General features: G+C 46.5%; 1 protein-coding gene across 1 annotated transcript; it reads left to right on the forward strand.

Annotated features, from left to right (window-relative positions):
* The first annotated feature begins 4,657 nt into the window (after nucleotides 1-4,657).
* Nucleotides 4,658-23,892, forward strand: LIX1L (limb and CNS expressed 1 like). Its single transcript, XM_073322508.2, has 6 exons — nucleotides 4,658-4,984; nucleotides 11,323-11,486; nucleotides 12,621-12,761; nucleotides 15,131-15,226; nucleotides 18,000-18,077; nucleotides 18,293-23,892. The coding sequence occupies exons 1-6, from the start codon at nucleotides 4,717-4,719 to the stop codon at nucleotides 18,533-18,535; spliced, it is 990 nt and encodes a 329-aa protein (XP_073178609.1). The 5' UTR covers nucleotides 4,658-4,716; the 3' UTR covers nucleotides 18,536-23,892.
* Nucleotides 23,893-24,006: the final 114 nt, after the last annotated feature.

Consider the following 24,006-nt stretch of genomic DNA (forward strand, 5'->3'; position numbering starts at 1 on the left):
CGCCGGGGGGGGGCTCTGCCTGCCGGGGGGGGGGGGGGGCTCCGCCTTGGGCCTCCCGGTGCAGCTCCGCCGGGGGGGGGCTCTGTCTGCGGGGGGGGGGGGGCTCCGCCTTGGGCCTCCCGGTGCAGCTCCGCCGGGGGGGGGGCTCTGTCTGCGGGGGGGGGGGGGCTCCGCCTTGGGCCTCCCGGTGCAGCTCCGCCGGGGGGGGGGGCTCTGTCTGCGGGGGGGGGGGGGGCTCCGCCTTGGGCCTCCCGGTGCAGCTCCGCCGGGGGGGGGGCTCTGTCTGCGGGGGGGGGGGGGCTCCGCCTTGGGCCTCCCGGTGCAGCTCCGCCGGGGGGGGGCTCTGTCTGCGGGGGGGGGGGGGGGCTCCGCCTTGGGCCTCCCGGTGCAGCTCCGCCGGGGGGGGGCTCTGTCTGCGGGGGGGGGGCTCCGCCTTGGGCCTCCCGGTGCAGCTCCGCCTAGGACCTCTTGGTGCAGGAGTCTAAACCGGAGGAGGGCGGGTCGCTCCGTTCCCGGGGAGGGGGGTGTTGAAGTCCCCGCCGGTCACAGGCGAGACGGTTGCAGCCACTTCCGGGAACGAAACGGTGGCGCCCAGGGGTCAAACTTGGAGAAACCAAGGCGGTATGGCTGCGCCCCCTAGAGCCCAGCAGAGGAAGGGCAGCAGCTGTTCTGCCCGTAGCCCCCGGCCCGCGCCCCTTCCCTGCCTGTTACAGAGACGATTCTCCAGCAGGCCTATCCCTGGGCTAGGACCAGAGTCCCCCTTCCTCCAGCTCCTATCTCCCAGTCCCCCAAATCAGCACCCCTTCATCCAGTCCACCCAATCCAGTACGCCAATCGCCTCATAACTCAGCCCCCTGCCTCCCCCCTGCACCCCTCAATGGCCAGGGATTTGTCTAACTCCCCCAACACAATGCACCTGCCTCCCCTTTACTTCTCCCCCAGAGGAAATCATAACAACTCTTAGTTAAATGTAAATAATTTACTCCCTTTATCTCCTGTCAGAGGGTCTCACAGCTCTATGAACATTAATGAATTAACATGCTCACAACCTCCCTGGAAAGTGGGTCAGTACCACTGTCCCTATTTCACAGAGGGGAAAAGTGAGGCACTGGAAGAGGGGAAGTGACTTGTTCAAAAGTCACACAGCAAAGTCAATGGCAGAGCTGGAAATAGAACCCAAGGAGTTCTGAGTCCCAGTCCCCTGCTTTCACAACTAGACAAACTCCCCCCTCAAACTGGGAATAGGAACCCCGATTCACAGGCCCTTTGCTTTAACCCCTACACAATGTTCCCTACCAAAAGGAGTATGTTTTCAGGACTGTCTGTCCAGTTGCCACCTGTCTTCAGTCGTCATGTAAAGCCAACCATAATAAAATCTGTGTGCCACTCTACTGACTGTCTTCTGCCCCTTCACACAAAGCCTCTTTCTGTCACTTTCATGCTGCTGCTGAGGGGCTCGGATTTAAAAATGTGCTGAGTAACCATTCACAGTGGTGAGAACACAGGAGAGCCAGTGGGTGCCCTCGCTTGCTTCAACTGTCAACTCCTGCCGAACAAAAGGGATATCCAGAGCATAGTGCAGAGGGACAACAATTCTTAATTCTTTCTGCTCACTCCACTGTACTATATCTAATTACAAGCCCTGAATAAAGTCTATTTGTTCCAGACCCTATCTCTCTGCGACTCCAAAGGCCCCTAATAATACACTTCAATAAAAATCACTGTATTTTCTACAGTGTCTTTCATATAAATGGTATCCCAGGACGCTTCACAGAATTAAATAAATAACAGCAGAAAGGTGTGAGAAAAGAGACATTTTCAGCTGAGATCAGAAAGCAGAATCGATGAAGCAGAAGGATACGGGTGGGGCTGTTCCAGACTGCGGGAGCTGTAAAGGGGGAGGCTCTTGCCCAGCATTAGAGAGGACAGACATGGACACAGGTACTCAGATACTCAGGTGATGGGCATGGTGTAAAGATCTAGATCGATACATTTTAGATAGATTAAATACAATTTAGATTTGATTTGATTCTTAAATTCCTGTAAAATGTTCAGATACTTGATAGAGCAAACGTAACCCACACACCTACTGTGTGTGTGGTGCTCTGTCCCATCTAGTGGCACCAAGACAACTTAGAGAGAGAGATTAATGAGTTTGCTCTACAGCTTCAGCTAACAGCCAGCTGACTTTTAGCTCATGCGGTAGAGGTTCATACACTAAGCTCCAGAGGTCCCAGGTTCGATCCGATCCTGCCTGCCAACGACCAGGGTCTGTTGGCATTACACAAATACAAACCTTATCCTAGCACATGCTTAACATATCATCACTACTTCTGTCACATACCTGAGGACTCTATCGTTGACGACACTTCTGTTAGCTTGTCCTGTGGATGACATATTTTAAACGGCATTAACAGAAAGAAAAAAAGAGAGAGAGAGTGAGGCAGGGAACAGGGCCCCCCTGCTGATTCAGCAAAACCCAGTTACAAGTTTATCTGTAATAATAATTACATTAATAACATCTAGTGATACTTCATTCCCACTCAGCCCTGGCCTTAGGGGACCCATGGCTCGGGAGGGTTTGGATGCTTGTGAATGAGAAAGGAGTCATTTGCTGGGGATTGATCATAGGTGGGTCTAAATTAAGGGGGGCAGATGAGATGGCAGATAGCGAGAGAGGGTGAGTGGGAAGAAGGGAAGATCCAATGAGTGCTCCCTGCCATGATGTGATGGGGACCATCCTAATCATCCCCCCTCCACAACCAAAGACTGGAATAGAATCCAGGACTCCTGGCTCCTTGAACCCTTTGCCCTGTGCCACACTTTCCCAGAATCCGTGGCCACACTCCCAAAATTCTTAGCATTTGGCCAGACTCCCAGACTTCCTTGCACTTGGCCACACTCCCAGGATTCATTGCTGTGGAACATGACTGTCCTTCTCTCGCAGGAGATAGGCGGGTTCTGACTGGCTAAATTCCATAGTCCCTGCCCCCTGACAACACCAACTGGGCTGTGATTAGAATATTATCATGTTCCTCGTCTTTTTTTCAGGCTTCAGAATAGCAGCCATGTTAGTCTGTATTCACAAAAAGAAAAGGAGTACTTGTGGCACCTTCGAAACTAACAAATTTATTTGAGCATAAGCTTTCGTGAGCTACAGCTCACTTCATTGGATGCATTCAGTGGAAAATACAGTGGGGAGATTTATATACATAGGGAACATGAAACAATGGGTGTTACCATACACACTGTAATTAGAGTAATCACTTAAGATGAGCTGTTACCAGCGGGGGTTGGGGGGACACCTTTTGTAGTGATAATCAAGGTGGGCCATTTCCAGCAGTTGACAAGAATGTCTGAGGAACAGTGGGAGGTGGGGGGATAAACAAGGGGAAATAGTTTTACTTTGTGGAATGACACATCCACTCCCAGTCTCTAGTCAAGCCTAAGTTAATTGTATCCAGTTTGCAAATTAATTCCAATTCAGCAGTCTCTTGTTGGAGTCTTTTTTTGAAGTTTTTTTGTTGAAGAATTGCAACTTTTAGGTCTGTAATTGAGTGACCAGAGAGATTTAAGTGTTCTCCAACTGGTTTATGAATGTTATAATTCTTGATAGGTTTCAGAGTAACAGCCGTGTTAGTCTGTATTCGCAAAAAGAAAAGGAGGACTTGTGGCACCTTAGAGACTAACCAATTTATTTGAGCATGAGCTTTCGTGAGCTACAGCTCACTTCATCGGATGTCTGATTTGTGTCCATTTATTCTTTTACGTAGAGACTGTCCAGTTTGGCCAACGTACATGGCAGAGGGGCATTGCTGGCACATATCATATTGGTAGACGTGCAGGTGAACGAGCCTCTGATAGTGTGGCTGATGTGACTAGGCCCTATGATGGTGTCCCCTGAATAGATATGTGGACACAGTTGGCAACGGGCTTTGTTGCAAGGACAGGCTCCTGGGTTAGCGGTTCTGTTGTGTGGTTGCTGGTGATTATTTGCTTCAGGTTGGGGGGGCCGCCTGTAGGCAAGGACCCGCCTGTCTCCCAAGGTCCGTGAGAGTGATGGGTGGTCCCTCAGGATAGGTTGTAGATCCCTGATGATGCGCGGGAGAGGTTCTGGTTGGGGGCTGAAGGTGAGGGCCAGTGGGGTTCTGTTACTTTCTTTGTTGGGCCTGTCCTGTAGTAGGTGACTTCTGGGTAACTCTCCTGGCTCTGTCAATCTTTTTTTCAGTGAGGCGTAATTTAATTGGCTAGATTTTTTCATTCCCCGCCCACTTTCATCCAGCCAGGCAGCTGGTTGGGCACCCAGAGAAGTCCCCGCCCCCTCAATTGATCATCTGCCTCTTGATTCGTTCCCTCCTCAGTGATCGGCAGCGATACGGGCGGTGATTGGTTATATCGCCTTCAAACCCCGCCCTCTCTTGGGAACACTCTTTTTTGATTCGCCCACCCTCTCTCCTTTTTCGTCCCCGGGCTGACGAGCTCTGATTGGACAGCTCACTTTCAGTCCCCGCCCACTCCTGTGGGACTCGGCTCTGTGATTGGGCAAATTGCCTCTAACCCTCCGCCTCTTCCCGGGGGTTCTGCGCTGCGATTGGCTTCTCCCTCCTGTAGGGCCCGCCCACCCCTCACCCCCGCCTGGTGAGTGGCAGCCCTGGGGCGGCGCCCCCCCCCCTCGGCTCAGTCGGGGCAGGGTACGGAGGCCGACCGGCGGCGGCGATGATGATGGAGGCGGTGCGCGCCCAGCGGCTGCAGCCCGGGGTGGGGACGCTGCGCTCCCTGCGCCCCGGCGTGACCGGGGCCCCCGCGGTGGCCGCCTCGGCCCCTCCGCCCCCCGCTCCGCCCCCGCTGCCGGCGGCGCCTCCGGGGCTGGGGCTGCCGGGCCCGGGGGCCTCGCCGGGCGGAGCGGGGCCCCCGGCCGTGCTGCGCGAGGCGGTGGAGGCGGTGGTGCGCAGCTTCGCCAAGCACACGCAGGGCTACGGCCGAGGTGAGTGAGGGGAGCCGCGGGGGCCGGCACCCGCCGTGCGAGACCCCCCCCCCCCCCACCGCACAGCCCGGGCGGGCAGGGCCCTGGCACGTAGCGCTACCGCCGGGCGGGGGGGGCTGGGACACCCCCTCCCCCCCCCCACACCCGCCGGCCATGGAGACCCTGCCTCAGGGCTCAGCTGGGGCGAGTGGGACTCCCCATCTGAGATCTCCCCCAATCCTGGGGGGCTGGGACCGCTCCCGCCCCCCCCCCCCACACACACACTGGGGGATCCCCAGTCCCATCATAGGGATCGGGGAAGTGGATCCCCTGCCCCACACTGCAGGGCCCCCTTGTCTGTGGGGACTGGGTCCCCCCCAAGCAGTGTGACTGTTGGAGTGAGAGGGGGGGAGCTGGGAGACCCCCCCCCACTCTCCGCTGTCCTTTCCGAGTGGGGACTCCCTGTACTCGGGGGGTATAGTAAAGGTGAGGACGGAGACCTGCTACTCCATCCTGACTTCTACCTGGGGGCTCCTGGGGATCCCCTTACACTCAGGGATGTATGTGGCAGAGGCAAACCAGGGGATTGGGAGTGACCAGAAGACATTGCTAATGTGTCGGCTCTTCTCTTATAGTGTCTCTCTTTTAAAAAAAAAACTTTCTCTTGTTACCCTGATCGTAGGGGTCACTTGTAAGGGACAGCTCTGGTGGCAAACCGCCGATCATTCTGTTTCACCTCCTGTAGTTGATAGTACTTCGCATCATGTCAGTTGCACACTTTCCCCCTGCTTGGTCCTCCGTTTTCATCTGGGGTTTGCCTGGGTGCCCAATCTGAGACACCTAAAAGGGCCTATGTTTCACACCGTGCTGAGCCGTCTGCTGTCTGAAAATCAAGTCCCTTTAATGTGTGTCAGGTTGGTCAATTGAAATCACCAGTCTTTGAAAACTTAGGCTCGGAAAACATAGGTAAATGTCAATATAAGACTGGCGGGGGGGCAGGAGTGTGGGAGGTGTGGGGGTGTTGTGTTAGGTGTAGGATCTGAAACAATTCTTTACTGTGTTTGAAGATAAGTAGGTTTCAGACTCGTGGTGCTTCTGTAACTTGCCTGCGTAAATGTACACCAGTTACTAATCTCCCTGTCAGAGGAGAAAAGTTTTGTTTGACAGCTGTGTGTGTGTGTGTGTGTGTGTTGGTTGGGTCCTGAGCATGTGTATGAGACCTTTACTCCCTGGTTAGTGCCCAACAAAAGGCTCTTTCACACCCACAGGCAGCTATGAAGGGTGTTTTGCTGGGCATACCGATGGTTTCCTTTCTTCCCACCCCCACACATGCATTCTAAGTGACTATTTTCCATGAGATCCCTCTCCCTGCTCAGCTTACCTGCAGCTGCAGGTGATGCTGTTCACCACAACAGTGAGTGGAAGAAGTGACTAGCTCCTCGGACTGTGTGTCTGCGCTAGAGTGGGCTGCTTTGGAAGTGTTAACTACACCACACCCCATCCTGAGGTCTCCAAGTATTGCCTCAGATGCTCCCAATTCATATGAGAGCACTTCAGGGAAGCCTCAGATCTGAGTGTCCTGCACATCCCATCTGGTCCTCTTAAGACACGTGGAAGCAGTAAAGATGATTAAACTTCAGTCTTTACTGGCACAAAGTTGGAAAGTATCCGTCTCCCCACCCATCTGGAGATGCTCTGCAACTGTTTTGAGTTCCCGAGTTCCGGTTATGACGGCAGGTCCAGTAGATGCAGTTGTACACATCCTAAATGCTTGGCAGACGTTATTTGACTTGAATGCAATGGAACTGCTGCTCTTCTGGCTCAGAAGCGTTTCAGCACCATGTGGAATCACTTACTCTTCCTTATTTAATATGCGAGTCAGATGTGCTATCATGTACACAATACAGGGACCAGGGTCTACGCTCCAAGGCAATAAACAATTGATGTGACTGATGGCCAAAGCACTCTATCTATGTGTGACTGGGCTACATCTCTTCGTATCCTGGCTTTAAGTAGCAAAGCTAAGTGGGAACTGCTGCTTTTCTACTGGTTAAGTTTGGAAAAGGGAGAAACGCTTTTGCTCCCTGCAGTGTTCTGTAGATTCAGTGCTTTTATCTGGATGGGGTGCATGTGTGCTTGGCATTTCCCGTTCCCCCATGGACGACGGTCATAAATGCTGAAAAGTGTTTTGATTGGACCTTTTGCTGCTGGTGTCCGTGTTAGAGCTTGTTGACCCAGTGTCTGCTGTTCTCAAATATGTTAAAATTCCTTTGGCTAAATACTGGTGTCTTGTATGCAAGATGGAAGTTGATACATCATCTGCCTCACAGCCCCTCTGTTCTCTCAGATCCTTTCTCAAATCCCAACAATCTTCTTCCTTTTTCATTTCAAGACTCTTGTATCTTCTCAAACCCCAAGTGCTCTGCTTTGCTTCACGTTCTCATTTACACTATAAATTCTTCTGGGTGTGGGAACATGTCCTGAGGATGTAAAGAGCCATGTATGTGCTCTATCACTACTAGTGCAATAGAATGTTAGGGCACTTTAAATACTAAAATAAACCTGGCAACCTCCTGGTGACATCCCTGGTTAGAGATAGGGAAACTGAGGCATAGATTGAAAACAGCCCTCCAGGGTCCTACAGCAAGTCCTAACTTGTTCCCTTGCTCTAATCACTACATGTCATTTCCACAGTAAATTAATGTACCATTTGATTCAGTTGGCCCTTTCTCCCAGTCAAGCAGAGTCTCAAATGACTACTTTTCCTGTAGTATTCTGGCTGCCACTAGGAATCTTCAAAAAGCTGATCTTAATTACACTTTTCAGTGGTGAACCTACTCATCAGATGTTATGAGCAGGGCTGGGCCTGCTCAAAAAAGTTTTAATGTTTTAATGGAAAATTGGACAACTCAGTATTCAACAACTTCAGTTGTTTCTCAAAGGGTCACAGCCAAAATACACATCGAGCTTCTGGCTTGCAACACAGATGTTATTTTACATCCTCTTTGGATCAGAACCTCCAGCCCTCTTTCCTTGTGGCTTCTGATTTTTCCCATCTCCCCACTTCTACTGTTAATTCACATGTCAGCAGCAGAACTCTGAACGCTAGGAATCCACCCGTTTCAAGCACGGCCTCTTTGGGAGGATGGGAGTGAATCAGTGATACATTTTGAGAGCTCTAGTCAGGCAAAGAGCTGACGCTTGCTACCCAGAACAAATACAAGATGGAAGTTGTCTCCCTGCAGAATCTGTATGCAGCTGTGAACAAATGCCCTTTGCCTCTGACTGACTGAAAGATCACTCCACTGGCTAAGCACTTATTACCTGATAAATATGCATGGTGGAGTGGCCTTTATAGCGCTATTCAGCCGTAACTATGCTGAAAGGGAAAAGACAGATAGGAATATTCTCTATGCATATTCAAGAAATACCATAAGTCTCCTAATTTGCTCTGATATGATTCTTTTTTTAATGTCTTTTTTCCCTATTCACAGCAACCAGGCTTGCTGGGTTTCTCTTTCAGTTTTTTCTTGTTTAACTCTCTCTTCTCTCTTTTTAAATTGACCCCATTCTCTGTTGGGCTGGAAGCATTAATTTCAGTCCTTGAGAGAGAACCTCTTGGATACTCCTCAGCTGCCAGACCTAATGCTCCAGTTGCTAACAAAGTACCCTGCAAAACAAATAAGCAGTGTGCAACATAGAAAGGAGCTTGTCTCACACTGAAAACTTAAGTCCCATGCACTAGCTAAACAGTGTCTCCTTGTTACCTCCACTTAAGCGCTTGGCATCCAGTTCCTTGTCTTAACTAAATTAACAAACTTTTTATTGTTTTGAATGTTCATAATAACAAGGGGGGGGGGTGATTTCAGCCTTTTCATGCTGCTTGATGTAGCTTAGTTTCAGTTTTTCATTTGTGAAGTTGCTGGTATTTGGTCAGAGCTGCAAAGATTCAGTTGCCCTATGCTAAATGGGGTGTCAAACTGTTTGTTGAATAAGGCATATAGGCTCTGGCTCCCCGTGGGGGATTATATGCACAATTTATCTTGTCAATAGAAAGGGAATCTGCTTGCCTATGTTTGAATTCCATGCTCAGGCTGGTGTGCTGTAGCGCTGGCCAGGAACCACATAGATTGTGCACGTTTCCCTGTGAATCTCGAGTTTAAAACTACCCCCGTGTTGTGTGTTTAAGGAAAAATCCATACCCCAACCTTGAAAGTGATCCAAGCCAAGTGCTCGTTATTAACTAACTCCCTGAAACATTGCATCTGAGGCAGGCGGGTAAAATGTTCTAGTGAGAAACTTGTGGTAACTATCTTGTTGGTTCCATTCTACAGGGAGCTAATGAAACTAATAATCTTAGAGGCAATAAGATAAAGCTAGTTCTCTTATCCTGAAAACTGCACGGATGAAAACCTAAAGTGTTACTTACAGTACAGTGTGTGGGCTAATAAAATGTTTAGCAGGATAGCTTGAAGTACCTAGCGTGCTACTCTTGTGTGTCATCAAACTGATCTTCCGACGTGTCACTTTCCCATGGGAAGATTTCTGTAAGCAGGGGAGTCATCTTGCTGGTTTTGTCTTTCTGTAAAAGAAATTGGAATAACTCTCTAGCAGGATTCCGCATGGAAGGGCATATTGTGTTCTAACTCTTCTTTCCAGTAGCATTCTTTTGTTCGCAAAATGTTACTCTAATTCATTTTGTACATTGCTTCATTTCAAAGTGATAACTGAGGTTGGAAAAGGCCCAGAGAAGGGTAATGAAGATGGGTTAGGAGAGGATTTTCCTAGAACTATATATCGCAAAAACCTAGAATTATTTAGTGCAGAAAGTAGCTTAGAGGGAACTTTCAAATTTAAGATTTTGATGGAAGCTGTGGGATCCCTCCAGTGGCAGGAGGAATTGCTCTAATGTTAAGGGCAGATAAATTTAGAACAAATAAAAGGAAATGCTTCTTCCCTCACAGCACATGAAATTCAGAGCTGCAGGGAATCCTGGATAATGTTGATGACTAATGTTTGTAATTCCTGCACGTATACAAAGATAAGAGTAATTGAATCTCATGCTTCCTAACCTCTGTGGTGATAAGCTTGTGGCCAGGAGCAATCTTTCTGCCATGTGCATCCCTGCACAGTTAGTTGGGTGCATAGTGGGATTTTTGCCTTCTCTGAAGCATTGCGGTATTGTCCTCAGGTACAGACAGGATATCTGCTTGAATGTAGTATGGCAAATGTTCTACTTGTTTAAGGAACATCTAGAAGACTGTTAAAGACTGGCTCTTATCCTGAAAGGACCATAATTGCCAAAGTAAGCCAGGGTTAAAGCTTTGGATTCTGGTTTCCTGACATGAATGGAAAAAAAAAACACTTCTACTAAAAATGATATTCCTGGCTTTAGTATGTGATTCACCATTCAATTATACCTCCTCCCATTCAGAGAGACAGTCATGATTTTTAAATGAGGCCTCTCCATTCTGCTCTGTGGTAGCAGACAGTTGATATAGCAGCTAAATGTTCCCACGCAAATGTCAGTGGAATTAGGTAAGGATTAATTTGGGCAGCCCACACCTTCTCTGAATGAGCCTTCTGTGCAGCTCCATAAAACAGTGACCTTCTCAAACTGGACATTAAATGTCTGACTTAAAGGCAGGTGATTTTTATTGGGCATCTTAGTGCCAGGGCAGGTCAGTCAGGTTATTATTGGCTCTCATTAGCCCTGCCACCTGCCGCACAGTGCCACTTGAACACTACAGAATCTTTTGTGGTCTTAAATGTCTGAAGAATCACATCCAGTCCGATTCCTGACACTGAGAGCCCAGCTGATCGGCCCAAGCAAGGGACAAACACATCACTCCCAATGCAGACTGCCTTTAGGAAAAAGACATTTCTGATTTCTTCCCTCATTAACTCTGATCCCTTCTTTAAAATACTCTTCCAAGAGCTTTTCGGTCTTCCCACCCTCCCACCCCACCAGCTCTCTCTGGGTGTGAGTGAGAGGAAAATTTCACTACCTGAAGTCTTGCCTTTTAACTCACTGTATGTTTAGATTGTTGTGTCTCAAGATTAGAACCTGGGTCTAGCGGTGCTGAGCACCTACAATTCTGCTTGAAGTTGACCATTCTCAGAATTGGACTGTTAGCTCCATGGGGAGGGACACTGCTGTCGTATTGGTACAGCGCAATGTGTGTGAATGTGCAAATGACTCTCCATTTCTGTAGACCAGCAGTCACAAGTGGTGAGCAGTAAAACCAGTTTCTCAGGCTCAGTTTCCTGCGCTCGATTTTTGCAGTATGAAAAGACCATTTCTCTCTCTGATATCCGTCCTTAACTTTTTTTTTTTCCCCTGACTTCTATATCTTCAGTGAACGTTGTGGAAGCTCTTCAGGAGTTCTGGCAGATGAAGCAGTCACGTGGTGCTGATCTGAAAAACGGAGCCCTGGTGGTGTATGAGATGGTCCCTTCCAACAGCCCCCCTTATGTCTGCTATGTCACCTTGCCTGGGGGGAGCTGCTTTGGCAGCTTCCAGGTAGGACCACCTGGCTACAGAGACTTGAGTGGCTCTAGCTACACAGCTCATTCTCTATAGAGCTGACTGGGGGGAGTCTATCAATTCCCTCAAATCCCCATTCTTAATGGAATCAAAATTCCTCGATGTGAGGGGTGGGTGCTGGAGACTTTCTGGAAGCCCCAAAACACAGATGGATCCAGACCCATAGTAGAGGGATAAATCCAACCCAACTTAGTTCTGCATGGTAAGTGCAGTGGTCTTTAGCTTGAGATTTGCTGTAGATACGTTACCCCAGGATTACATAGTCCCTACACTCACTGCAGGGAATTAATAGGGTTTCTGCAAATAGTGAGGTTGCATACATGGCATCTAAGGCAATTGGCAAGTATTAGTGTAACTTTTGTTTAGCAATATTTGCTTTAAGTTAAATGCCTTATTTATAGGGTCATAGGGTTAAGTAGCTGAGTACAGTTACAGTGTGAATTCTAGAGACAACGAACTTCAATAGAGTTGCAGTCCCTATTGCAGCTCTGATTTCGACCCAGTGTCTCTTCCCAAGATGCTCAGAAAAGTTTGGCAGCCAAACTAATAAGGCATGATCAATAACCGCTGCCTTTCCTTTGTTACAAAGGAAAAGGTCCAATCCAAATTCTTAACCAGAAAGATTAAAGTCCAAAAATCACACAGGGTCCTGATTGCATTTCAGGTTCCTTTACTGCAGTGGCTTAAGGCAGAGTTATGCTCTAGTCTTGGTTTGAGGAAGGCATCCAAAAGAAACAAATTCCAGCAGCTGAGCTGCCTCCCCATCCTGCAGAGCAGCCCTCGTGTTTAGAGAAGGATGGCTGTGTTTGGGTTTTAAGATAATTAATTTTGTTGGCAATCCAGTTGGTGGTATTTCCATGTCCACATAGTATGTGCTGACTTCAGTTTCCAGTTTAATTTTTGCATTCAGTATGGCTGGGCTTGCTGTGGTTTAAAACACACTCCTAATAACTTCAGGATGTCTGGGGAAAATAGCTTTCCAGCACTCCACAACAACTGCCACCTAACAGCCATTTCATATATGCGGGGAGAACTTTGGAGTGTGTCGGCCTTAACTGATCTAAGCCGTCTCTGCTTTTCTGTTCTGATGACTTATATGTCTGTCCCCAGTTCTGTCCGACCAAGGCGGAAGCCAGGAGGAGCGCTGCGAAGATTGCACTAATGAATTCTGTCTTTAATGAGCACCCCTCCCGGAGGATCACAGATGAGTTCATTGAGAAGAGTGTCTCAGAAGCCTTGGCGTCTTTCAACGTAAGGGCTTTGAATGTCTTGACTGTTGCAGTTGGTAGGGACAGGCTGATTGGAAAGTTTCATAAATCTATGGGAAGGGAAATTTCTTTTGCATCTGGAAACCCTTATGGCAGGTTTTCCAGTGATTCTTGGAATGATATAGAAATACTAAAAATAAAAATAAACTCTTACTCTAATTCTTGTTTTCTCTCAAACTGGATTCAAAATCCCTTCTCCATCTATCCTCTCAGCCCTGCACTTGGGGTCAAATCTGCACCCAGTTAGATCAGCAGACTTACTTTGGACTGGCATATCGGAGAGCAGCATTTAGCCCTTAATGTTTTCAGCATGCCCACTGTTGAGGACCTGTTAACTCCAAACTTCTTCCACTTCCAGGAGAAGCACTTCACATCTTTTCCTACAATTCCGGCCAAGTTTCTTTTAAATATAAAAATGTCTCTCTTATATAGAACTGCTTTTATGTGAGCTAAAATGAAAGACTGGCTTGCTTCAATGCCTGCCCATGTCTGGTACTACCAGTAACCCAAGAAAGGTTGGCTAGATAGTCTCATTTTTTTCTTGCAGAAGATATAGGTATAACAACTTGCTGGAGTATAGTGGTTCCATGTGGTATTACTTGGAATGCCTGCAGGATGAGATTGTCAAAGGATCCTAAGGGAACAAGGCACCAACTCCATTGACTTTCAAGGGAATTGGTGCTCTAAATCCCTTAGAGCTTTTGAAAATCTTCCCCTATAATTCATGGTAATAGGGCTTGATGACACAAAAATGGAGTATGTGATTTAAAAACCAGGAGCATTTTATTACATGGTGACTTCTCTGCCATAGATGTTCTAATCAATGTAATGTTTCCACCTATCTGGGATCCTGTGTACTTTTATAGGGGTAGTCTCTGAAAAAACAAGACTAACTAGGCCAGAAAGCATCAAAAACGTTTCTCTAAGTGCATCGGGGGGGGGGGGGGGGGAATATTGATAGGACTTTACAAGGCACTGCCTCCTTCAAAATGTAATAGTTAATCGCACCTTGCTGTTTCAAAAAAGGTGTCTGACTTCCTGGTGCCCACCGGGCCTGGAACAAGATCAGCTCCTTTCCGTTACTGAGCCTACAGTGTTCAAGCCTGATGAACTCTTGGGGTGTGGAGCTTCTCTGATCAGCCTGTTATTGTGTGCAGCCTCATTATTTGAGCCAGGTGCATTACAAAGCTGTACCTGTTTAAATACTTGGTGGTAGGCATGTTAAACTTCCTAGTGCCAAAATCATACTTTGTCAGAATGAGTTTTTACTGTGCATTCAGACAGCACCTAATGGAACCCAAACTACTGTGTGAACCTTGAAACAATCTTACAATCCTAAATGTTATTGAAAGATAGCATCTGATCATATAAATGTAGGACTGGAAGGGACTTGGGAGTCAAATTCAGCCCCCTGTCTTGTGCCAAGAGCATGAAACAGTTTGCATTGAAATCCAGGTCAAAATTTGCAGAGATCCTGTAGGGGGCTGGCTAATATGCTAGTCAACAAGTACAAGATACAACAGGCATGCAAGTGTGTGACCTCTGATACCTTATCAACTACTGAAGCTAGGAAAATACTGCCGTGAATTTCTTGGAAAGCTGGTATTGCCGGACTTCAGTGATGATCCTGGTGGTCCAAAAGACGTTGAAATGGTCACTGGTTCCTCACACTAGATAAAATTGGAGGCTTTTGAGAACAGGTTGGAGAAGGGATGGTCTAGATCTACTTAATCCTGCCTCAGCACAAGGGCATGGACTAAATGGCCTTTTGAGTTCTCTTCCACCCCTACATTTCTATGATTCATGAAAATATAAGCCATCATAGTTCACACACTAGACAGAAGTCTGTGGAAGTATGCATGAGGAAATCTGCCCAGAGCATCAGGTCACAGATATTAGATTTTCTGGATATTCCTTGATTCCCTGCTCAAATCTCAGGTTTCATGTTGTGTCCACCTGAATCCAGTTAATTCCAAAGCACCTCTGAGCACTTGTCGTCTAGATATGGCTGCTGTAAAGTATCATAATGTTTCTCCAAGATGGAGACAAGTCATCGGCTTTTGTCTTGTCCTGATAGCTTCTGTCTTGGGACATTTCCTCGCAAGAGCACACTGTTTAGTGGAAGTTGGAGGAATTCAAAATCTCTTCCATGTTTGTAGAATCTGTGAAACATTCAAGGTGGTTAAAGTTTGCCTCATCAGAGTACAAACAAACAGTCTGTGGAGCCTGAAAATGTCTCTTGACTAATAGCAGCAGAGCCATGTGGGAACACCGCTTAGCAGCATGCCAAGCTGGGTGGTTGCCCTTTTCTGTTTAGAGGTTGTAATTCTTTAATATTACTCTTTGTTGCAGGGTAATAGAGAAGAAGCCGATAACCCGAACACTGGAATTGGTGCTTTCCGTTTTATGCTGGAATCCAACAAGGGAAAATCAATGTTAGAGTTTCAGGTACTATCCATAACTTGATTCCCCACTCCAGTCTTGATTAAAGTGGGTTTTTAAAAAAAATCTTCTAGTTACATCATTCAGTGCTACAGAATGTACTAGGTCTGTGCATTCAGAAGGCACGTGCTGCTATGTTTTTTGTATTGCTATACGCTTACTGCTAGATAAGAGCTCCAGCCACAGAATCCAGACCAGGATTTTTCAAGCCTTCGAAAGTTCAAGGATATTTGGATTATGCAGGGTTCTGTTTTGGGCTCCCCTCTGATTAAAACATCTCTTGAGATGCTCGCATAGACCAGTATTATGGAAGGGGTTGTGCATGCATCATGTGATCTAGTGCCTTCAGTACTGGAATATGTGGGTAATGCAAGAAGCAACATGGTCTAGTGGTTTGAGGACTAGGAGTTCTGGGTTCTATTCCCAGCTCTTCCACTGATTTGCTGTGTGACCTTGGGCAAGTCATTTCACCTGTTATCATTTTCCCCTCTCTGTGAAAGTAAGTGGGCTAGCTATTCCCATTTTAAAGCATCTGAAGGTATTTGGATGACAGGCACTATAAGCGTATAGAACTAGGCATTCTGAAGTCTTGAAATCATTGAGATCATCTTAGTTGGTTACCTTAGGTACATCTGCACTGGCAGGTGGAATCTCCAGCTCCGGTAGATGTGTGTGCATGCTAGCTGCGATTGACTCAACATGCTAAGCATAGCTGTGTAGCCACAGTGGCACTGGTTGGTCAGGCTAGCTGCCCGAGTACATGCCTAGGGTCTCTGTCGGGACTGTAGCTTGTCCCACTGGCGTGGCTACGCTGCTATGTGCTAGCTCAGTCGGAGCTAGTATAACGTACATCGCCTGAGCTGGGAATTACATCTCCAGCTCCAGTGCAGACATCCCCTCACCTCATAGTTAGACCTTTACACTGCAGTTCGGAGTGACAGCTGATTAGACGGTGCTTTGGGAGCCAGGGTTTTATTCCCTGCCACTGGGAGGGAGGCTTGTCTAATGGCTAGAGCATCGGGCACACAGAATTCAGACTCTGTTCCCAATTCCGCATCTGACTTGCTTCCACATGTACCCTTCTCTGTTTGATGGGGCATCTGCTTCTCGGGTATTCCGAGGTTTCATTGTTTTTCAAGTGCTTTGAGATCCTTGGGGGGAAGGCCCTTTATGGAAGTACAGATATTACTGTCACCGGAAACTTGAAACAAGGACTTTGCCCACTCCCCACTAGTAGCTGATTTGTCCAGATTCAGGAATTTGATTCTCAGAAGGGGAGAAATAGACCCTACTTTCAGTTGCCAGATGCTCAGAGGAGCTTGGCTGCTTCATGCATGTAGGCAGGCGCCTTAAGCTCGTAACTTAGTTTTTTATTTGGAACTCTCTGCTGTAGGCAAACTTTCTTGACACTGACTTTTTGCCCTGCTGCTCTCCCTTCAATGGTAACATTCCGTAGGCGGAGGTTAGAAGTGTTTATATTAATAGCCCTGTTTACAGAAACTGACGCCACATCCTGTATATTCCTCTGGTTGCATTGTCTGTGGGAAGTCTGTTTTTTCTGTGGGAGTTTATGGAATGAGGTTTGTGTGGCCATCAGAGAAACGTTTGCCCGGTTTCCATTACAACCGAGATCTGCTCTATCACCAACCAGCGTCTGGTGCAATAGCTCCGGGGATGAAAACCGGCATAGAGAAGCACAAACAACGGATGTTACGGCACAAGAGGTATCCCAAAGGATCAGCAGTCTGAAGGATCTTTCCCATCCCATCATTGGGAGTGGTCTTCTGTCTAGCTATGCAAGGCATGGGCATTGCCCTTGGCTGATATCCCGTACAATAACATATGTCCTTTTTAAATAGTTGTTCTATGAATGGCCCTTTTCATCTCTCTGTACTGTAGGACTTTATCAGCATGGCCTCAACTTTAAGTAAGCCAGCTGTGATCACTAATTTATTTATATTGCCGTAGTGCTGAAGGGTCCTATCAGAGTCTAGAGTCCAAGTGGTAGGTGCTCTACAAACCCATAACACAGTCCCTGCCCTGTGAAGCTTATAATCTAAGTAACGGTAATGGCTTCTAGCCTGTTTCGCTCAAGGAGCTCAAAGCACTTCACAAACTTTTCCTGAAGCTTCAGTTCCCTGTGAGGTGATTAACTTATGGATGAGGGAAAAGATCTAGAAAGATGAAGCCACTTGCTCAAGGTTGCAGATAAGAGAATAGAACCAGTCTGTAAATACCACATGGTGAGCTGGAAATATAACCCTGGAATCCTGGCTCCCTGTCCTCTCCTCTAACCACTAAGCCCTCCCTGCTGTGGGCTTAGTAACTAGATGAGCAAAAATGTAAGTGGAAGGAAGGAGTAATTCACTCCTATGTATCTTCCCCACCTTGGTCTGTCTTCTAATAATAGTCCATACCTCTTACCAGCTGTAGCCCTAGCACTTCTTAGCTGCTGATCTCTAAGCACTTTACAGAGGAGGTCAGTATCATTATCCTTATTTTACAGAGGGGGAAACTGAGGCACCAGGAGGTGAAATGACTTGCCCAAGGTTTCAGTAGATATCCTGTGTCCCAGTCCAGTGCCCTCCCCACAAGGGAACACTGCCTCCTGAGGGCTCTATGTTACAGAAAGCTGGCTTTCAGCTGTATGCGAGAGAAGCCTTTTGCCTGTGTACATTCATTGCCGTCCTTCTGTTGACACTCTTGCCCTTCGAAGCTGATTGCCGTCCTTCTGTTGACACTCTTGCCCTTCGAAGTTGACTGCCATTTCCCCTTGCAGGAGCTGATGACCGTCTTCCAGCTGTTGCATTGGAATGGCAGCCTCAAAGCCATGCGAGAGAGGCAATGCTCACGACAGGTAAGGCCGGCCTGGGCAGTGGTTGAGTGCTGCTTTGGCAACAGCACTGGAGGTGCCTAAGGGATTCTTGGACCTTTTTGCTTCGGTGCTCATCCAGACCCGTCATTCATTTCCCATCATGCTGTTGTGTGCAGCTGAGCCAGATGCTACTAACCAATGCGCGTGTTCTTAGTGACTCGCCATTCATAAGCTCCCGTCATATTTCTTCCCCCTAGGAGGTGCTGGCTCACTATTCGCACCGTGCTCTGGATGATGACATAAGGAACCAGATGGCCATGGACTGGGTGAACAGGGAGCAGAACACCCCAGGAGCCCTTTCCAGAGAGCTGTCCTCGACAGAGAGGGAGCTGGATGAAGCCCGACTGGCTGGGAAAGAGCTGCGTTTCCACAAGGAGAAGAAAGACATCCTGATGCTGGCAGCTGGCCAGCTGGGGAGCATGCACTCCTCCAACTGCTAGACTCTGCACGCAAACTGTCCAGCTTCCCCATGCATACTAACAATTCCACATTGAAGGGATCTGTACCGTATCACTTAGGGCATATAGCTGCCTCTTTTTCCAGAGTCGTGGCCCATTTGCACATTTTTTTAAGAAGATGTTTTTAAAAGTTTCTGTACAAATTTTTACACTTAGTACTAGCCTTTCGATTACTTTTCAGCTTTCTATCTGCTAAAGAATTCCTTCTCTTTAAAAGTGCATTTAAAAAAAAAAATGCAGCCTTTCAGTGTTAAGACCTCCGTCCGACCCAGGTACCGTACAGATGACCGTATTCAATGGAAATGTAGCAATTCCCCAGGGAGATCTGGATTTGAAGAGATCCAGAAGGCATGTTACGCAGAACTGCCTTTTCTCCTGCTTCTGGTCAAACCCCTCTGCCTTTTGAAAAGCACAGCATCTAGCAATATGTTCTGCTCTTTGTGCTAGAATTCATGCTCCAGTGGAGAACACCTCAAAGCACATGCATGGAGTTTCGGATCTGGGATTTTGATTTGCGCCATTATAGAAATGTGGGGTCAGTCTTCAAGAGTGCCGTCTGCATCTGAGATCAGATTTAAAACTCCACAAAGTGTTACGGGATGGGGTGTTTGTATCTGTTTTTTGCTTTGGTCTTTTCTCTCTTGTACAGAAAGAGTCAGCTGGTGACGTATGTTCAAACTGCTTCCTTAATACCAAATTAGAAGACGCTGGTGGTGGTTAAGGGATTGGCTTTGGTATTAAGGAATTGGGCTCAGCTTTTTAATTAAATCTGTACTAGAGAGAGCTCCGAGCTGTAAGAGCTCTGTAGTCCCCCTCTTGAATCCCCTTTGAACTTTTATGGGACATGACCCTAGCCTGCGTGGGTGGATAAGCTTGGAATGACGTTCCATGGGCTGATTAGTAGGTGGTGCTATGAAGTGGACAGTACACTTTCCTAGAAGTCAAGCATCTTCATAAGTTAGTCTCATCTCGGTTGGCTGGGGACGCCAGAGTTCTGAGGCTATCCTACCGCTGTCTGGTGTCATGCTGTTTGTCTCCATGCTAGCAACCTGGCTCTGGGTTGCTTTTGAACAGGATGTTGAACTAAACCTTTTTCAGGAAGACCTAAATAAACAGCTTGCCAGATATTTAGAACTGGCTAACAGAAACACTGGGGGAACTGTTCCAGGCATATCACCAAAGGCCCTGTGTTTACTACCTTGTTAACCAGAACTGTATTAACTTCTTGAAGCAGAACCTGGATCCAGCTGGTCCCCAGCAGTGGAAGGTCAGATCTGGATCCAAACCCTATGGTTCAGTCTCAACTACACTGTCTTTCTTTTGGCCAGCATAGAGAGATCTGAACCAAATTATAAACAGGGCTGCACCTAGTCTATAGCACACTAACTAGTTTATAATATAGGTCAGATCTCTCTTCAGGTTGCTAAGAACAGTCTCCCTACATGGTTTTACTCCCTAAAATGTTTAGATTACCCATGCAAAATAGATAACAGTAGGCTGCAAAGGGCTGCATTTAATCTCCACTTTGGAACTGCTCTGTTTGTTATAATGTTGCTTGAACAAAAGATTCCTGAAATGTAAATCTATATATGCACTATTTTTTTTAAACTGATAGAGCCCTGCACTTAGTATAAATATTAGCCCTGTAGTGCAAGTAGCTTAAAATCATCCTTTCAAATACCCAGATGTTTATATTGTTCAGATTTATGGCAGGGGGTGGGGGAATTGCTGGCTTCAGAACAGCAGCACAAAAGGGAAACCCAATCAAGAGACAAAAACTGCATTCCCAACTCCTCTCTAGGGTCTGCTTGTCCCAGTGATTGACATTGAGCTTTCCTAACAGGCTAGGCACTCAGTTGTGAACTGTTTCTTAGTTACCTAACTGCCCTAAGAGGGTTGAAAGAAATCTACGGGGGTTTATCCAATCTGCCCAAGTAGAAACCTCATGTTCAGAAATAGTTTGTGTATGTCTGTGTCATGGACAGAAAAACTGCAGCTTTGTGGAGATGGGGCAGCTGCAAGCACTGTTTTTATCAGGCCATATTTACCGAAGATGTAGTCAAAGCACAACCATACAACTATCTGATCGTTCGCTTCTACACAGTTGTTGGAGGGGACAGGGGGAAGGAAGGGGTTGTTAACACCTTGGGCACCTCTTCTTATCAGCCCTCAAATGATTCCAGTCTGATAAATTCTCCTGTGCACATAAATGCCACTGCAATGCAAGCCAGGGATTAATTGCTCTGGTCACAAACTGAAAACATTTCATTGCTTGCACCAGGGAAAAATGGAAAGTCATTCCAGCCCAGACCATCCAAGTCCCTGGATTTCTGATCTTTGTGCATCTCTGTGACAAATCTAATGGGCATTAGGGAGCCCATGTTTCATATTTTGCTGTGGGGCCTTAGCCCAAACTTGCACTTTGATCAAAGATCCAGATCCATTTGATTCTGCTGAGTTAAAACTGAATATTAATGCACAAAAACAAAATCGTAGTTTGTAATATTCCCAGTAGGAAGTCCTACTCTGTAGTGTTTCCTGTTCATGGCAATAACTCTTTGGTCTGATCTCTCAGATCATAACTACCAAACCTTTTTACCTTTTATCTAGTGACTTGTAGATTTTGTAAGCCTGCTGTGCAAGGCATTTATTTGAAAGGATGTGGAACTCTTTAATCTCACATCCTGCTTTGTGGGGGCTTGCTAGTGTCTGATCAGTTTTGTAAAGGAAAAGTTACAGTATTGGGCCATTACTAGCAAAGTCTGAATCTATTTTTGTGGTGACATAAATGACACAGGGATTGATGGAGCTGGAAGCCATGGTACAGAAAGTATCTGTTAGCTACGCCCACACTGTAATGGTACCAGTTTTAAGCTTGATCATAGGCCAGTCATCCAAGGCCTTTGTCATTTTAGAGTCTTCCTTTACAAAGTAGGATGTTTTTTAAAACATCCACGTGGTACATTTTCTATACTATTTGATTTGCAACATGTAGTGTGCAATGCAATAGATTTGCTTGTAATTCACACAAAATGTCAATCACTATCTCTTGGCTTATGAGCCTTTTCCTCTAGTCAGCATTGAAGAGGCAGGAGGCCTCAGGTGGTGGGGAGGGAAGAGGGGTAACAGTTGAGCACTTTGTACAGTATTTCATATCCTCGATTCACTAGTGTAGTTCAAGTTAAACAGCCAGCTAGAGCACAAGTCTCCTAGCCAATGCAGTCTAACAAAGCAATGATTTGCTGGTGCACAAAATAATCTTCCTCATAACCCGTGAAAGCCTTTTCAGTGTATAATCCAGAAGAGCTGATAGGATCTCTTGTGGGATCTTCAGTCGAAGGCTGTCTTTTAAAAAAAATGTATTCTGCCGCTTTGGGATCTTTGTGGATCTCTTCTCATGTTGGCTCTTGGTGTCTCACTAACTGAGACTAGTCTCTGAGGTCCCACTCCGAGAGCAGGAGTCTGCCACCTCTCAACCCCGCTCCATCTTTCGAAAGAAGCCTCTTGCAGAGGATGTTTCAACTAGTAGAATGTGGATATTGAAGCAATGTTATCACAAGAGGGAGCTCAAGAAGAAACTGCATTATTCTTAGGCCTTCTAGTGCTGTAGTCCAGTCCTAACAAGCCTATGTCTGATGGTTTTATATGTGTATATATATTTTTGTATGCAGCCTTTTTACCTGATAGTATTAATGTTTAATGCATTTATAAACTTGATTTGTAAATGGTATTTTTAGTTCTTGGGGTGGTTTTTTTTTTTGCAGGTTGGTTTCTTGGTTTCTGGACCGTTACTGAGACACTTCATGCTGTTTCTAGAGAAAGGAAATGATTGAGTCTTTACTTTCTTCTAACATTTCCACTTGTGTGTAGAGTTAAAGTAAGTAATGTGACACTGACTTGTCTAAGAACCTAATCCTGCAAATGCTTAAGGCCTCGAGAGAGGTGGTGTTCACAGCATTGGAACCGAAGTGTGTATCTCCAGAAATGTTACTTCCAGGGATGCTCCCTGAGTTGGACACCTTCCTCCCACATTGCTTGGTGCAGGGCAGAATCTGGACCTAGACTTCAGTTCATCTGTTTTGGATTTATTTTTTTTAAATGGCTTACCTGAATTAGTGTTAACCTTACTGTCTGACACAGGGTGGTGCTGCAGAAGTCAAATCGCATTAGAAATTTCCTCACTTATCCAGACATAGGCTGTGTTCATCTTTGACAGCTGAATAATCACTCTTCCCTTTCTGAAGTCTGGTACTTCAGCTCCCAGCAAGCACAGGAAGCTTCTTAGGGTCTGTCTGCTCCCCATTTCAGTGCTAATTTTGGACCTTTTCAAGATGTATTTATTTGCTTATGTGAGACCTTAATGGTTCTCCACTAAAACCAGAAACCCTTACTCTACTCAAATCATCAGCACAGTGTTATACTCTGAATAATAAGGGGTACGTTTCAGATGCTTTTTGGTGCCATTAAAAAATTGCAAGCAACCCTTTGAAACAAACATAAGGATTACATGGTTTCTGTGCTCAAAGGCTAATTCTCTTTAATGGGATTTCTTTGCAGTAGGAGCGGCATATAAAGACTTCATACATAGTACTTTGTTTAAAGGATGATATGTTCGCGTATATCAGCCTTGTCAAATTCTACTCATCCTTTCACATGGTGAATCTTCTTCCAGGCGAGTTAAACATCCCTAGTTTAACCAAGGTAAGGAAAGTTTGGGAAGGTCTGGGCAGGCTCTCACTTTCATGACCGTTGTGGAGGCAGTTTTTTATAATTATATAATAAAATCTGTCTTTATAAGTAGAGCCACACCAGAGGATTTACCTGTTTCTGCTAAGCTAGCAGTCTGTCTAATACTGTGACCTAGCTAGAGCTCTGGCATCTCATTTGCAGACACTCCAAGAACTGATGCAGAGCTATGGGATGTTGCCTCATGCCTTTTTCTACTGGGGTTAGAGAAGAGGGTTTCCTGGGCAGGACCCAGTATAGCTTTATTATAAATAGCAACAAGTGTCTGTGAGTGTCTTTCCTGTGTCCCTACTCCCGCTCCCCGCCTTCTAATCACAAGTTGTCTTGAAATCTCTATCCCCCATGAGCTTCAAGGGGGAATTTGGCTTTTGATCTGATCTGTAGTACCAGCATTATTAATATCCTGGCTTCCTAAGCATCCAGTGTCTCTTCTTTCCTGCCTTCATGCTGTATATTCCAAATCAAACACTACAGTAAGATAAATCACCTTTCACATGTTGTCTCTGCCTTTGTTCCATTGTATCATATAATGTTCAGTACTTCACGTGTTTTGTATGTATAATTTTATACAATAAAATTGATTTTTTTGAGGAGCTGGTTTCTCTCTTTCCTAGGGAGGGATGGTGGATTGACATTCTCTTCAGTGAGAATTTGGTCTAGATTTCCCTCCCCCCCTGCCCCCCCATCAGATGCACCATTTGCAGCTG

The sequence above is a fragment of the Lepidochelys kempii genome, chromosome 24 (assembly GCF_965140285.1).
Source record: "Lepidochelys kempii isolate rLepKem1 chromosome 24, rLepKem1.hap1, whole genome shotgun sequence".
NCBI lineage: Eukaryota > Metazoa > Chordata > Testudines > Cheloniidae > Lepidochelys > Lepidochelys kempii.